This window comes from Diadema antillarum, unplaced genomic scaffold (assembly GCF_040938485.1).
Source record: "Diadema antillarum isolate AM-2024a unplaced genomic scaffold, OU_Dant_1.0 scf00000209, whole genome shotgun sequence".
In the NCBI taxonomy this organism is placed as follows: domain Eukaryota; kingdom Metazoa; phylum Echinodermata; class Echinoidea; order Diadematoida; family Diadematidae; genus Diadema; species Diadema antillarum.
In genome coordinates, this window is record NW_027271098.1 from 167,853 (window position 1) to 183,931 (window position 16,079).

The window sequence follows — 16,079 nt, forward strand, 5'->3', positions numbered from 1 at the left end:
TAATCGGTAGTAACTGAGGATACTTTTGTTGATACTGTTGAGGTAGTGGTGGTGGGAATTTTTACACTGTTTGCGACGACACAATTATGGCTTTGGAAGAAGCTAAAGGATTAGAGTGGGGTGCGTGTGTGCCTGAAAGTTCATAAACATGATGTCACCAATTTCAAACCTGAAGCCAATGGAAGCTGGTTGTAATGATATTGCGACTCTTGGGACTAGCTCGATGAACTATTTTACTGTCGCTCCCAAGAGTAATTTATACGATCGCTGTCTTTGTCTATGACTCGTGTTAATCCTTCAGCCGCACATCCCTTTCTTATTATAGATACTCGAAGAATGCCTTCCCAAAGGTCATTGATTGCGAGAATTGACCGTAGCGAGAAAGTCGCCCTCTTCTCTTTGTTTCCAACAATTTCGATCGATGGTTTTTACTGTCCGATACATGCCGTATGTCAATACAACAATTACTTATCTTCGTCTGATTCAAGATAACGACTTATGAGATGCCATTCGCTCTGCTATGGCATGTCTTTTCTGCAATTTGTACATATGTTATATTCCATGTAAATATGTTACACCTTGCCATATATTGTAGTGTATTGTGTAAAGGGGCCCCGACCACAAGCTGTGCTTCACTGGGGTCCCAAACCTATTATTCTGAACTTTTGCAGTTATGTCTTGTACTTTTGTCATGTTTGATTTGGTTTGAATAAACTGAACTGAACTGAACTGATATGGGAGAAGGTGAATAAGAAGGGCAAGAGGAAGGGATATGAAGAGAAGAAAGCAAGAAGTGGAAGATGAGGGAGAAGAAAAAGATAGTAGTGGTGGTGGTGGTGATGATGATGATAATAATAATGATAATGATTATGATGATGATGATGATGATGATGATGATGATGATGATGATAATGATGATGATACCAATGATGATGAAAAAAAAAATTCATACAATAATGAAAGATGGAGAGAGAAAAGAGGGAGAGAGAGAGAGAGAGAGAGAGAGAGAGAGAGTTAAGATCAATGGAAGAGGATAAAGACGGAGAAGGTGGATAAAAGAAGAGGATGGGAAGAAACAGAATCGGCGTGTACAGTGGAGGATCGAGAGGGGGCGCAAGAGGCGCACGCCCCCTTTATTTATCGTTGAAAACAAAAGAAATAAAAAATAAAAATTAAATGAAACCCGGAAGTGGCACCAAAATAATAGTTACGCCCCCCCCCCCTTTTTACAGAATTCCTGGATCCGCCCCTGGTGTATGATCAAGCTCTAAGTAACTGCAAAGTGTGGAATAACCCTTGTCGACTCAAGTTGACTGTGCCCACTCGTAACGAGAAGTTACTGTCGTCTCAATGACCAGTAGGGGGCAGCAGAGTGCTTGCTCGCTATTAAAAACAAAAACAAAAACCCTTCAGTACACAAAAATCTGTGCTGACAACAACCACTTACCACGTAGACCAGAGTAGAGGCAAAAAACGCAGCGCAGTTGAGCGGTTACGTTGGTCTTTACGTTTTAAATTTATGTCACGCCCATGTAAATATTTCACTAAGTCAATTTGAAGTGGGTGAACGTCTGTTTCCTTCGGAAAGCAGTGTTGCAATGAGAGCAAATCAATGACTTGAACGGAAGGAGCACCAGGTAGGATCCCACTAACACAAACTTATTAGAGTGGGACTGAGCATTTACAATCCTCGTCAAAGCAAAGTGACAACTAAAATACGAAGACATGGGATGCTCGTGCACCAAAAAACGAGTTACTGTCGGTGGAAGACGGTTTTACATTCTCAAGAAGCTCGGTGAAGGGTAAGTTTGTGAAGAAACTGCTTTTTAAACATTCGCAAAAGCCAAGCAAATGAGTGCTTCTTCTTTGCATGAATTCCTCCAGTCAGGTCAGGAGAACTGCTATTTGCTTAAGTTGCAGAGTTGTCTAAAAATGTGAGGTCTATGAATGAATAGTCACAAGGTCACAGGATAACAATGGTACTAGACGGTTGTACGTTTGGTATGTATGTCGAAAAGAAAGCTCAGAGATAGGTTATGAAACGGGGGGTCTGGTCAGAGAGGAAGATATAATATAATGGAGTTGCAGCAAGATCCAAGAAGAGTGAGTCTGGTAAACTAAAGCATTCGGGTGGTGTTGCAGTTTTGGTGAAGTGTATTTTCCATTGCTTTGGCCACTTGGCGAGGAAGCTGCCTCTATGGGTTTTGTACAGTGAGCATTCACCCACCAGGTGGGTCACTGTTTCATCAGTGCAGCCACAAAGGCATCCTGGGCTTGTTTTGCCGCTTATGGTGTGAAGGCGAGAGTTGGTTGGGTAGACCGTCTATACCCTGCAGAGCAGTTGGGCTTTGATGGGTATTGCTGTTCAGAGATGTTGTGAAGGAATGATGGAGGGCAGGAGTTTATGTTCATGACCCAGGACGATGGAGAGTACAGTGTAGGTGCAGTGATGGCTTTTTGCTGACTGCCTTCCTGGTGATGTCTGTGCGATGCTCTTCCACGGCACTTCTCACCATCAATTTCCAGGTGTGTGGAGGGGGTGGTGAAGTGACAAGTTCATAGATGGAAGGGAGTTCGTACAAAGCGAGCTTGGTTTTGAAGTCCTTCACAGCATGACTAGTAGGTACCTGGCAGATGGCATTCATAAGCAATCTCCTTCGATTCTGTCATGAGGGAGCGGAGGACTTTTCCAAGGAGTCTGAGAAACTGTTTGTCAGCTTCATCACTGACTGGGGGGAGCTTGGCAAGTATGGAGACTGCCTCATTTCCTGTTCTGCGGGAGAGGTCAAGGATAACTTTGAACAGACTGCACTGCATTCTGTCGAGGTCAGCAAGCATTCGTTTGCTCAGATGGTAAACCTCCACTCCATAGAGCATGCATGGAAGACAGAAACGCTTCCAGAGGGCACTTACTGTATTTGGTGTCAATCCGCAACGGTAAGCCCCTGCACCAGCAAGGGCATACAGAGTTTTCGTACAGTACCTCTTGACGTCATTGTTGGAGTAGGGTCAGAGGGTGAGAAGGTACGGTTGATGCCCAGATGTGAGTGTGCCTCCACTCGTGCAATAGTGTCTCCACCAAGATGCCAATGGCTTGACGAGCTATGCGTAGAAGAGATGTCCTTACAGCCAGAAGCCAGTAACAGAGTTAGCCTTCTTCACTGTGGTATCAACGTGAGAGTTGAAGTTAAGCTTGCAGTCGATGTGGAGGCCGAGGTATTTTGCGGAACTCACCACTTCGAGATCATGCCCATGGATGTTATACTGGCCAGTAACTTGTTTTCTCTTGTTGGTCACGCGAAGGATCTGGCATTTAGAAGGGTGAAATTCCATCTTCCATTTGCTCTCCCATTCCTGTAGCCGGTCTAAGTCTTCCTGAAGATTGGTACAATCTTGGGCTGACCTAATGCGTCTGTAGAGCAGGCAGTCATCAGCGAAAAGGCGTGTTGTCGAGTGCTCAACGCTGTCTGGTAGATCGTTGATGTAGATCAAGAAAAGGAGTGGGCCTAGGGCACTGCCCTGCGGTACTCCGGATGTAACCTTGATCTCCTGACTGATCTGGCCCTCAAGTACGACTTGTTGGGTGCGGTCGCTCAGGAAGCTTTTGACCCATCTGAGAGTAGCGTCGCGTATGCCATAGTAGTCTGCTTTGAGTAGAAGTCGCCGGTGAGAGACTTTGTCGAATGCTTTCGCAAAGTCTAACAGTATGCAATCTATCTGTTCCTTGTCGTTGAGCCCTTTTGCAAGGTCATTGATGGTGAGGATGAGCTGGGTTTCACAGGATCTTCGTTTTCTGAAGCCGTGTTGTGCATCTGACAAGATGTTGTGTTCAATGAGGTGATGGATGACAGCACAATGCACCACATGCTCGCATAATTTGGACAGGATTGCAGTGAGTGAGATTGGCCGATAGTTCGCCGGGTTGGACTTGCATCCCTTTTTGTGGATTGGTACAACAAAAGCTTTCTTCCAATGAGATGGAATGCTGCCCTGGACGAGGGAGGCCTGGAAAAGCAAGGTGATGACAGGTGAGATCTGACTTACACATTGTATATATACGCACTTGCACGAAAGCTATCCTGACGTAGACGTGTGTGAGGGTCCACACACTCACACGCATTTCACAGTGCGATAATCTTCAAAACTTGAAGCTGCACTCTACCTGGAAGAAGAAGAAGAAGAAGAAGATGATAGCACTGTTTGAGGGATTGATCTTGTACTTTCACTCAGATGAGTATTTGTGGGTTACATCCAGCATGGTTTGTAGGCCTTCTGGTGTTGGACTGATAAGAGCCACATCATCAGCAAGGACAAGGGCACCAAGGAATATCCTGGCCTAAGGAGCATTCTACATTTGTTGATCTCAAGGCCTTGATAAGATCATGTATGTACACCAGGTACAGGCAGGGGGATAAAACCCCACCTTGCCTCACGCCTTGAGTCTTGAGTGACGGGGAAGGGTTGGCTGAGGATTCCATTCCACAAGACCATGCTCTCTAGTCCTCTGTACAGGTTTCTTAGGATTTTCCACCGGTTTCCTTGGACGCCTGCCTTGTGGAGCTTGTAGAAGAGTCCATCATGCCAGACAGTATCGAATGCTTTAGTGACATCCAGCAGAGCAATGTATAGATGTAGGTGTCTTGTCGCTTTGCGGAGTTCATCTCCATGATGAGGTTGAGGGAGAGAGCTGTCATGATGCATGAGTGGTCTTTTTGGAAGCCTGATTGCAGAATGTCTGGAATGTCTCTTTGGAGCAGTAGTTGCTCCAAACTTGGTTTCAACAGCAGCTCAAATACCTTACAAAAGACTGAGCTAAGTGTTATGCCTCGATAGTTCCCAGGATCTGTGAGGAGTTTACCCTTTCCTTTGTGGATAGGAAAGATAACACCTCTCCTGAAGCTTGAGGTATGTAGGTACATCTGAGGAAGGTGTTCAAGATGGTAAGAAGCAGGAGTTGAAATACTGGCCCTGAGTGAAGAAGCCCGCGGTGCTCTGGTGCCACAAGATCCAAGCCTGCATACATGTGCCATCGCAGGCAATGCCATTCCAACAAAAAAAGTTTTCATGACCAGAGTAGTGATGTTAATCATAATAATGCAATAGCATTTTAGATAGACTATTGTTTATTGTTACACAAACTTTTCAGTTGACCATAAGTGTATCATAGCATTCTACCTTTATTATAAGACTAAATTTCAATTAGATTAAACCCTTCTTATCCAAGCCCAAGGATGACTGCACATGGATATGGGATTTGACGAGGAAAAAGGCAGAGATCTAAAAACAAAGAAACAAACAAACAAACAAACAAAAACCATACTGATTAAGTCTATGATATTCCACTTCTCAGGTAATAGGGTCTACTTCTACTAGTATTTCTTGCATTCTCTAAATCAACGAGCTATTTGGTTTTAGTGCCAGAGGCCTCGCAGAGCAAGTAATTGTGCCTTTTTGAGTATTTGTGATGTTCCAGCTGCTAGCCAGAGCTCCCAGCTAGAATTTATGATTTATTAATTTTCGTGTGTTTTGCATAAATTTCTTCTGGCTAGAGCGAATTCTCAAACCTGCAAAAATATCTTCACAATTTTCTCTGCATATTGTGAATGGGTTTGCGATTTGCACAGCACAAATTCAAGAACCTAAAATAAATGTGATCAGCCATAACAAAAGGATCCAAACATTGCAGATGGCTGAGCTGAGAAAATTAAGTTTGAAGTCAGGTCATCAAAATTGGTCAAAGCCATCAAATTTCTGTTTTTGGCACACTCATGTCTCATCTGTATCTGCCAAAATTTCCAAGCTAAAAAATGATAAAAGGAAAGGTATTCAATTAGCGTTATTCTGGGCCACAATTATTTGCCTTTCAATGGAACAGAAATGTGTGCGAAGATTTGGATTTACATGTAACGCTGTAGATAGACTCCACCCCTATTAATGAGGGAGTGACCTTATTTGGTCTGTGCATGACATTGTGATTACTGATTGGTCGAGCGCAGACTGCTGGCACTAAGCTTGAATGAACATCGTGGAGGTTGCTGTGAGCAGACCTTCTATTGGCAAGAGGTGAAATCTGTCTTACCTCCCCTTGGTCACGATTGCATAAGAAAGAAAGCTCTGAAGGCGGTTTGTTCAAAACACCGATTTTCTAGACCACTCAACATAGTCTCATAAAATCATCAATATCTCTGTAATCGAGTACTTTTATGAGTCATGTTATATGAAATTAAAGCAGAAGAGTAGGGGAATAATGTCATGTCATTTTCAGAAAATCAACCTCCCTTGACTTTCTGATCCTTTTGTTGTAGCGGGTCACAAATTATTATTATTATTTTTTTTTTTAGCCGCTCAGTGTAACCACATGAAAGTATTGACTTTTACAGTCTGTCAGTTACTGTCTTCAGCACAAATGGCAGATTTATAGTGTGTGGTATAGTGTTGCCAGTGTCACCAAGATATATGAAAACTTGTCATAAGTCAGCTAACAATATCTTTTTGGATTACCATTCTATTGAGTCAAATAGTACATTAAAGTACACACATGGTGTAGTACAGCTGTGAACAACATAGGACAGTTTGAGGTTTACAGCCATCATCATTAGTGTTGAAGCTGATTACCTCAGCAGTCCTTCCAAAAAGGGAGTGATGAAGCTAATCATATAATTTATATGCTGATCTGCTGCTTCATGAAATATCCTTTCATAAATCTGTATTTTTTCTATTCGTCTCAGAGGATTCAGTGTGGTGGACTTGGTAGAGGATGATCAGGGTGACAAGTTTGCCCTGAAACGGATCCAGTGCCACAGTCCAGAGGATGAACGGCAAGCCAAGAAAGAGGCTGAGTACCACTGCCAGTTTAAACACAAGAACCTCATCCCGCTGGAGGAGTGGGGATCGGTGCCAGGACAGGGCGGGGCCAGTGAGGTCCTGCTAGTGTTACCCTTGTTCAAGGTTTGTACACGTAGTAATGGGTTGTATGATGGTAATCCTCTGTAATAAAACTCTGCAAGTTTCTACAAAATCTCATCAGCGGTGGCTATTGAATAACCTATAGCATCAGTATTTAAACAGAACTAATCTTGTTCTGATAATGTCTGCATTACACCGACATGTGATCAACCATTGTGTGTCTGTGTTCTGTCGAGAGCATTGATACTAATTGCAGTATAGGTGGTAATTCTTTGCTCTAAACAAACCATTTCAGTAAAGGCAGTGTATGCAGCCACATGTGTGTCTTTACCAATAGGCAACATACGTGTGTGGTGGTATCCACGGACTGAAGACTAGATACAGCCACATCAACAATCAATGTACATCACACACCACCATCACAAAAAAAGAAGAAAAAGAAAACCCTTTAGTGTTTTTATGCCTCCGCAACGAAGTGGCCGGAGGCATTATGTTTTCGGGTCGTCCGTCCGTCCGTCCGTCCGTCTGTCCGTCCGTCCGTCCGTCCGTCCGTCCGTACGTCCGTACGTCCGTCCGTCCCGTTTTGTTTTTGTCGATATCTCAAGAACCATGTGGTGGTTTTACATCAAACTTGGTATGAGGGTATATCCTTGGGGGATAATACTTTGTGTGGATTTTAGGGTCACAGGGTCAAAGGTCAAAGGTCACAGGTTTATTTTGTGGAAAAAAAATTGAAATTTCATGTTTTTCTCCATATCTCGCAAATGGTTCAAGGTATCTTCATGGAACTTAGTATATATGCTTGTACTGATGGGCAGTGATTATCTAGGGAAGTTGGGGGTCATGGGTCAAAGGTCAGGGGGTCAAAGGTCAAGGTCAACTCCTCAAAATATCACTACTTTCCTTAAAATGCAATAGGCTGAAGGTTTTTTTTTTTTTAAAACTTGATGTATGGCATGTATTACCCAATATATATTTTTGGGGAAGTTTCTTGCCAAAAGGTCAAAGGTTAAAAGGTAAAAGGTCAAGTGAAAGTGCTAAATTGCACTTTTTCCTCCATATCTCGAAAGTAACTCAAGGTATCATCATGAAACTTACATATTTATGCGTGTTCAACCTAACAGTGATTCTCTTTGGAACTGTGAGGTCAAAGGTCAAAGGCCAGGTTTAGATAATGCTATTTTCCCATTTGATACTGAAATTATACTTTTTCTCAATACCTTGAAAATTACTCAATGCATAAACTTATAAAAGGGTCAAAAGTCAAGTAAAAATTATCAGTTCCCCAAATACCTGCACTCTGACATTTTAATCATTCATCCAATTGAACCTAGTTCTAGGAAAGTGAACATTCAGCACATTTGTGTCAAACCTGTCATTTTAATATTTTGCCAATTGTGTGAAACTGTCATCACACATTGTCAAGACATTGTACTATAGACCTATTAGGAGAACCATGCATTATGGTGGAGGCATATCAGTAGCCGTAGCGATATATCTAGTTTTTTTCGTACGTTCTGAATGACTATATTTTCTTCGAATGGTTTTTATTCCATTCTTGCCATCTCTCCTCCATTATACTTTTCTAGTCTTGTGACGCATGTCTTGATCACATATATTTCACTTTCTTACCACTGTGCTTGAGCAGAGAGGGACCCTGCAGGATGAACTTGACAAACTCAAGAGCAAAGGAGACCAGATGTCGGAGGAGAGAATATGGAGGATATTTCGAGGGATCTGTGAAGGAATGAAGGCTCTGCATACAGCCAAGCCCAAGCCGGTGGCGCACAGGTAATGACCATAACCGGTTCCTTCCATAATTCTCTGAGTGCCTTTAATTCCCCCAACCAAGATTCTTTTTGCCCGTCTACAGAGAACGGACAGGTTGGTAATCCGCCAATGTGAAAGCAGTCGAGCGATGCATGTATCCCCTTTCCATGGTCAACTACATGTGTCATGGAACAGTGGAAATATTGATTGGGTGCCAGGTATGAATAGAGGGTGCACTGATGGGCTCACAGACTCTTTTGTTCTACACAAAAACCAGGCACTTGAATGGGATGACTGGGGTCAACGAACACAGAAATCTACTGAGCTCAGCTTTGATCGCTATGTACATGTTCATACAAGTTTTGTAGCAGAACAAGTGCAAACTAAAACAAAAAAATAAGTAAATTATACTGTGATATACGCATTTTCCTACAGAAAGGGTACAAATGCTGATAGAATAAACTCTCATCTTTTTATCAAACCCATTTTTCTGGGCATTATAACATAAAGAAACATGACTTTAGGCCATGAAAGCAGGCACTCTTGTCTTTAAACTGTTGCTGCTACAGGAACCTGGTATTCCAGGTTCCTGTAAGGAACGGGGTAATACAACAAGATTCTTGCTATCCAATAGGTCAACTGCTCATCAAGTAACATTCACTTCAAAGTATCATGGCACAGCTTCACTGTTGAGTGCACATTTTTTGTCCAGCAGTTTCGGAAGCACACACTGATGTTATTAACCATGTACTGCCAGTACATTTACTTGCAAGATAGGCTCTTAACCGTTTATGTGCCAATTGGCATTGAAAACCTCATTGTGCTGTGTGCTATGTGCACTGTCTAAAATCCCTCGTACAGAAAGGGTCAATGTAACATGCAGTTTTGCACCATGATGCTCTTCTGACTTTGCAATTGCAACAGGCACTCAATCAGTGGCAAGCACTTCTTCATATAGTGATATGTTACAAACAAATCATCACTGCAAAGTCTGAGAGTCTGAGACTAGAGAGAAAACATTTGAGAGAGCAGCATCAAGAGTGTACCTATAAACTCTGACACTTCACTTCCGAGTGGTTATTTGAACTGTTACCATTGCTTTCATTCTAGTCACAGTGAAAAGATTAGCCACTGAAGAAACATTTCCTTGCATTCATAATAAAGTGCAGGATCAAGCCATTGATATTCCATTTATAGAAAACACAAAATTTAATCAGCTAGGAAATATTGGTTGTCCGTAATTAAAGGGATGGTACAGTATTGGTGGAGATGAGGATTGGGCTTGTAGCTTTTTGCAAGATACCAAGAAGCCACTGATTAAATAGTACAGAGCATACCATTCTAGGAGTATTCTAGGATGAATTATGTCTCAGCCAAAACTATATGATCCCTTTAAGCTTGGCATGCAGATTTGAGTAGCCGACAGTGTATTTTGCAATTCCCATATACTGTGTACAGTACATCATTTGTACATTTTGTGTTCTACCGATTCTTGTCCTGTACCTACGCATCTCTAGAGATATGAAGCCAGGTAATGTGATGCTTACAGAAGACGATACACCAGTCATAATGGACTTTGGCTCTATGGGGGAGGCAAGGATAGAGGTCAAAGGTCGCTCGGAAGCTGTTGCTCTGCAGGTAAAAAGTTCTGGTCATATTATTTTCAGCAAACATATCAGTGCTAATATGTTTTTTCTTCAAGGCAAAATGTTTCTTATGCTATCAATTGAATATCCCATTGAATCATATTTCATGTCTGTATTTTTCAGTTTCTTTAAACTGTTATCACATGGATGAGTTTGGCCTGTTAAAAAAGAAAAAAAGAAAAAAGAAAGAAAGAAGTGTTAGGTCTGTGTGTATTTCTGTCAAATTTGTGTACCGTAGTTGTATTTGCACACAATCCAGCTCACTCTGTAGATCCCAATAATCTTATATAAATCTGTATGAACCAGCTCTTCTCTTGCTATTAGAGCTGCATTTGACCGATCTTTAGTACTTGATGAATTAGCAATTGTATATTATAGATATGAATATTCTTTTCTCCAATACATTTACTCTGGAATGCACTGTACTGCTGTGGTTATGGAATATAGCCAAACAATGTGGTATTCTATCAAATTGCAGTATATGCTGTTGTGTAGTATTTTGGTTGCACTGATTCGAGTATGATGAATGATGTTTCCATGTGTCTCCATTTAAACGTCCATTCTCCAGGACCTCGCAGCTGAGAAGTGTAGCATGCTGTTCAGAGCACCAGAGCTCTTCCACGTAGACAGCCACTGCATCGTTGACGAGAAAGTGGACATTTGGGTAATGCTCTATGTATGACCAAGGAGCTATCAGCTCCTTGGTATTGGTATGACAAGGATTTAAAGGGATTGTATAGTTTTGGTTGAGACCTAATTTTAGGTTTCTAAAATTTTTGGTGAGATTATGAGAAACCTTGTATGAAGTATGAAAGAGCATGTAATTCCATGAAGAATTCAATGTCTATTTGATGAAAATTGGTTTTGAAATGGCTGAGATATCCTAAACAGAGCGATTCTAATATAAGTGTGGGACCCACCTTTTATTACAATTGCTTTCTTTTGCTTTGTTTTTGGATGTTTCAGTCATATCAAACCCGATTTTCATCAAATAAACTTTTTCTCTTAAAATGGTATGCTATGTACTATTTCGTAAGTGTTTTCTTGGTATCTCACAACAAGTTAAAAGCTCAATTCTCATCTCTACCAATACTGTACATCCCTTTAAATGCGTACACACAGGCAAAGTTCATCTAGACTGATGTACTCTGTACCAGCTTGTGATATCAGGAGGCTAGAGACAAAATATCATAATATCAAATATGATAATACCTCTAATTCATCCTTCAAAATATTAGTTACAAAATGTCGAAAAATTGGTCTAATCTATGATAGGTCTGAGACATATGTCAAGCAACTTCTCACCCAGTTTCAAGGATGACACATGCAGTAACAGACCCTTCCTAGAATTGTTCTTTTGATTCCCCAAAAGTCTCCTAGTCCCCTTGAGGTAAATGTTCTTCAGAATTAATCTCAATTGAGTATCATTATGTGTCTGTCATATGAGTAACATACTGTCATTAGTGTATCATAGAAGTCATAATTTGGAAACTTCTACATGCTGAGGAAATAATAGCTGGTTCATTATGATTTTTACAGATTTAAAAAGAGATTTAACAAGAAAGAGAATGTTAGTGGTCTGAGTGTTTTCATCTATGCTAGGCAATTGAATGGAAAATGAGATTGTAAAAGTAATTTGTTCCATCTTTCTAAATGCATACCCCTTCCATTACAATGCAATGTCACACATAGTTCAAGTTGACATTTGAGATCTTGACCTCATGTAGTTTAGAGCCATCACAAGAGAAGATTGGTAGATGTTTGGATTCCTCATATAATATGACGCTTGAGATTTGCAATGCTGCAAAATAGCTTTAGATTACATGAGGACACAGCCTATACAATAAAGCAAAAAGGTGTCCCCATATGATCTGTGCATCAAATAGCTCTCTGCGTCGTGAATTGAGCAGATGCGAAAATGGCCCGGAACCAACCATGAAAGCTCAGATGACACGACATTGATTTTGAGAAGCCATTTGCGAATGCGTGAAACAGGTTTTTTTTTTTTCCTCCATGAAAGCTCAGACGACAAGACATTGATTTTCAGAAGCCATTTTGCGAATGCGTGAAACAGGTTTTTTTTTTTCCCTCTAAATGTCTGCGTTGCAAAAATCTAAAGCTCCCTATTGTCATGTCTGCTTCACAAGTTTTCATACACTCTTACCCCCGTCTCCTTCTGCCAGTCTCTAGGCTGTCTGCTGTACAACATGGCATTCCTCCAGTCACCCTTTGAACCAATCTATGCCAGGGGAGACAGCCTCCACCTAGCAGTGCTGGGTAGAAATTTCAAGTTTCCAGAAAATTCGAGGTGAGATACGACAATCTATGTGCCTTCAGAAGAATATACCAAAAGCATTGAATTAATGTCAGACACGTCTTGTGTGTGCTTAGATAAAATGTGCAAAGAAAAGTTCTCCTCACGAGTTTAGTTTATCAATTGATGGCCCTCATAGGAATGTTTTGTTTTCAATTCACAAAGGACAACAAGGTACAATTCTATATCCAAACAAATTTTCTTTACTTCTTATTGCATTTCCTTTCTCACTTCTTCACTCCTGTGACCATATAACCAATGAAGTGATATACCCATTCATTTTTGTTTGGTCTGTTGATAGGTTAGTTATCTTTGTACAGCATCTTGTGTGCTGTAACTGTTTTGGCTGCATTTTTCACCAGCCACAACAAAAGCCAGAAAAAAAAACAAAAACCAAATCTCGATTTTCTAATTGTGAAGTCATGAAATTCTGAAAAGTTTCCAAGGGTAAGGACTTTATCTCAGTTTAATTTTAGAAAATATACCACAGAAATGGTAAGGATGGTAAGGAAGCAGCGCTGAGACAGAAAATTGAATTAGAAGTTTAGATGCAGTTAAGCATGTAGGAGATCAGGTATCCAAATACTATCAGTGCATTCCACATATCATACTAGAAAGTTTTTAAATGAGGAAAAGTTTTGACATTCAAAATGATTTTTGAAGTCTTTCAAACTTGTACAAGTGGTAGCTAATCGTGCAAGCTCTTTTTGTTTTAATTTTTGAACAAATGCTGCATTTCCTGCTACATTGTATTTAGCAGATCACATCATTTTACAGAGTTCTTGGCTAGTAAGTCTGTAACTTTATCAGGGCAATAATGGGTAATGTTAATATTCATTATGCCTTCCTTCAAGAAGTTTCAAATATACTGTATTCTGAAAATACTGCATTTAAATAGCACTGTGACAGCCCTGTTTACTTTGTGTTAACGACTGGCACCAATTTCTGAAGTGGAAATGATTCAGGCATTATCCAAACAAATTATGGTTGTCTTTTAATGCATTTTCTTCTTCTTCATCATTCTTTATATTTATCACATGTATATACATGGGAAACTTTTATCTCGAAAACATGCAGGGTTGGCTTTGGGAAGATTAAACGGCTTGTAAACGAAATGCTTTGTGTAAACCCTAATGAACGACCATCTGTAGGAATAATCCTAGAATCTCTGTGACATCATTTTTCAGTAATCAAGCTGCTTTTTCCTTTATTCAGACTTACCTGATGATTTCATGTATATCCTCTTATAAACATGCTTGCCGAATTCTGCTGTCATGCATGAATTGAAGAGAACTCATACAAGGTCCAAAATTGTTTTTGCAATCATTGTAAAATTGCAGCACAAGCTCAGTAAACACTTCTAGTTTGATCATATTAGCAGGACGCTATGATCATTTACGATGAGGTGTTGCTTTCAATATTGTTGGTCCCATCTTTTTTTGAGTGAAAAACCCTTTGGCATAGTGACCCAATTATAACAAGCTCAGTTTTTGAAAAAGAGTCCTGATAGAATGAGGACATTTTTTGGTGTACTAGAACATTGAAGAACACAAACAATCTGCTTTGAAGCAACAGGTTTCCATTTCCTGACCTTCTCCAACTCTATTTCATGCTGCAAACATAACATACCTTGGTACATAAGCTGAATTAATTAATGATATCCCTTACCAATTTCGACTACCTGTGTCATTCGGCTGCTGTCCTGATCTGTGTGCATGGAAAGATGGTTACCTACACAGTTTACAGTTTCTCCATTATGATTTCATAAGTCTGTTTTCAATCTCTTCATGATTTTGGTGCCTTATGCAGGATTCTTTAATATACCCGTCACGTTCATATCTCTGCATTAATGCACTTACCTATATCTGCAGGTGCGACTACCTTTTCTAACTCCTTTAGACTATAATGTTTCATATAATACATCAGATTTGTCCATCTTTATATTTTCATTCATCTCTTTGACAATTCATTTAACTATCTGCTAATCCAGCTGTTCTCTCATCCATTATTTTCATTTATCTGCCTTTCAACCTGCCTATGTGTCTATTTCTTATGTCTGTCTGTCTGTCTGTCTGTCGGGTTGAATGGGCCTGAAACCACTAACCACAGGTACACCCAAGGGCTACAAGACTTGGTGTCTGGTATGTTAGTGGTGGAAGCTGTTGAGAGACCATCTATCGACTGGGTGTTGACCAAAGCTACAGAGGGACAGAGAAATATGGAAAATAGAATATGAGGAGGTGCTTGAACTTGGAGGCAAGTTGAGAATGGACCATCGTCGCAATGGCAACGTATGGTGCACGAGAGAAGCGCTCAGTCCAACTTCAGCAGAGATGAGGCAGAGATAGGAAGCATGGAGCTTGAACAATGATGGAACGGTTTGTGGGGACATGGACTCAGAATCTGTGCCTCAAGTATGTCTAATATTTGATGTGTGTGATAAACCCCAAGGTCCACCACTACCGGATTGAAGGACATCGTATTGGCTGAAGGACATCGTATTGGCTTAAAACAGTTGGCTGGTCAAAGATTAAAGTACCGGTACTTGCAAAGGGGAGATATCTTAATGACATGCTGCTGTGAAATAGCTCCTATTGATTCATTGATATGCGCAGGATATTTGAGTGTATGTTGTGCTGTCCTGCTGTGAAGTAATGCATTCCCCAATTCATTTTCCTCTCAGGCAAAACAAAAGCAGGAGCTAGTGGTATTCTAAGCATGAATTAGAATGCAAACATTCAGTGTGTTACAGAGAAATCAACGGATAAATGACATATATTTTCAAAACTTTCAATTCTAAACTCACACAGTGATCATATTTTCCAGCTGAAAAATTAAAGCAACTAATGAATGGGTGTTGATGAATATTTGCCCTAATGAATAAGACTGTCACAGTTATCATTAGCTTAACAAGATGCATACATGAGAAGTGTAATAGGCAAAAGCAGCTATTAATATGAATATCAAAATATACATGTATCATACACTTTTTTGTGTGACTGCAGATAGGACGTTCACTTAATATTTACAGACGCAAAGCAGAAATGCAGTGGTGGTCCTCTGTAGAAATACTATAAAAACTTAGCCAGCCAAAGCTCTGTATAGTGTGTGTCTCAAGGTGTAACACTCTTCACATAATAGAGGCATGACTCATTTGCTATGGCACTGAAAAAGGAATTGTGCTACCTCGTGAAGATAAATTTCTTTGAAATGGGTGTATTTCATGCACAAAAATACATTTATGTATACTTGTATCTTTGTTCAGAGTGATTTGTTCCATGGGAAATGTCAGGAATGGCATATATTTCCAAAGTTAGGTTGTATTACATAAGATGTGCGAAGGGGCCAGAAGAAGGGTCATGTAGGCCTTCTTACGGATGGAATGTAACTCTTCACATCCCAGCAGAAGCTTCATTTTCCAAAGAGATTATATGTGACCTGCT

General features: G+C 40.4%; 1 protein-coding gene across 1 annotated transcript; it reads left to right on the forward strand.

The window, feature by feature from the left end:
• The first annotated feature begins 1,724 nt into the window (after positions 1 to 1,724).
• LOC139724248 (serine/threonine-protein kinase 16-like) lies at positions 1,725 to 15,103 on the forward strand. The gene is made up of 7 exons (XM_071635392.1): positions 1,725 to 1,802; positions 6,729 to 6,948; positions 8,555 to 8,697; positions 10,194 to 10,314; positions 10,891 to 10,986; positions 12,506 to 12,630; positions 14,746 to 15,103. Exons 1-7 carry the CDS (start codon positions 1,726 to 1,728, stop codon positions 14,870 to 14,872), a joined length of 909 nt encoding a protein of 302 aa, XP_071491493.1. The 5' UTR covers position 1,725; the 3' UTR covers positions 14,873 to 15,103.
• The last annotated feature ends 976 nt before the right edge of the window (positions 15,104 to 16,079 follow it).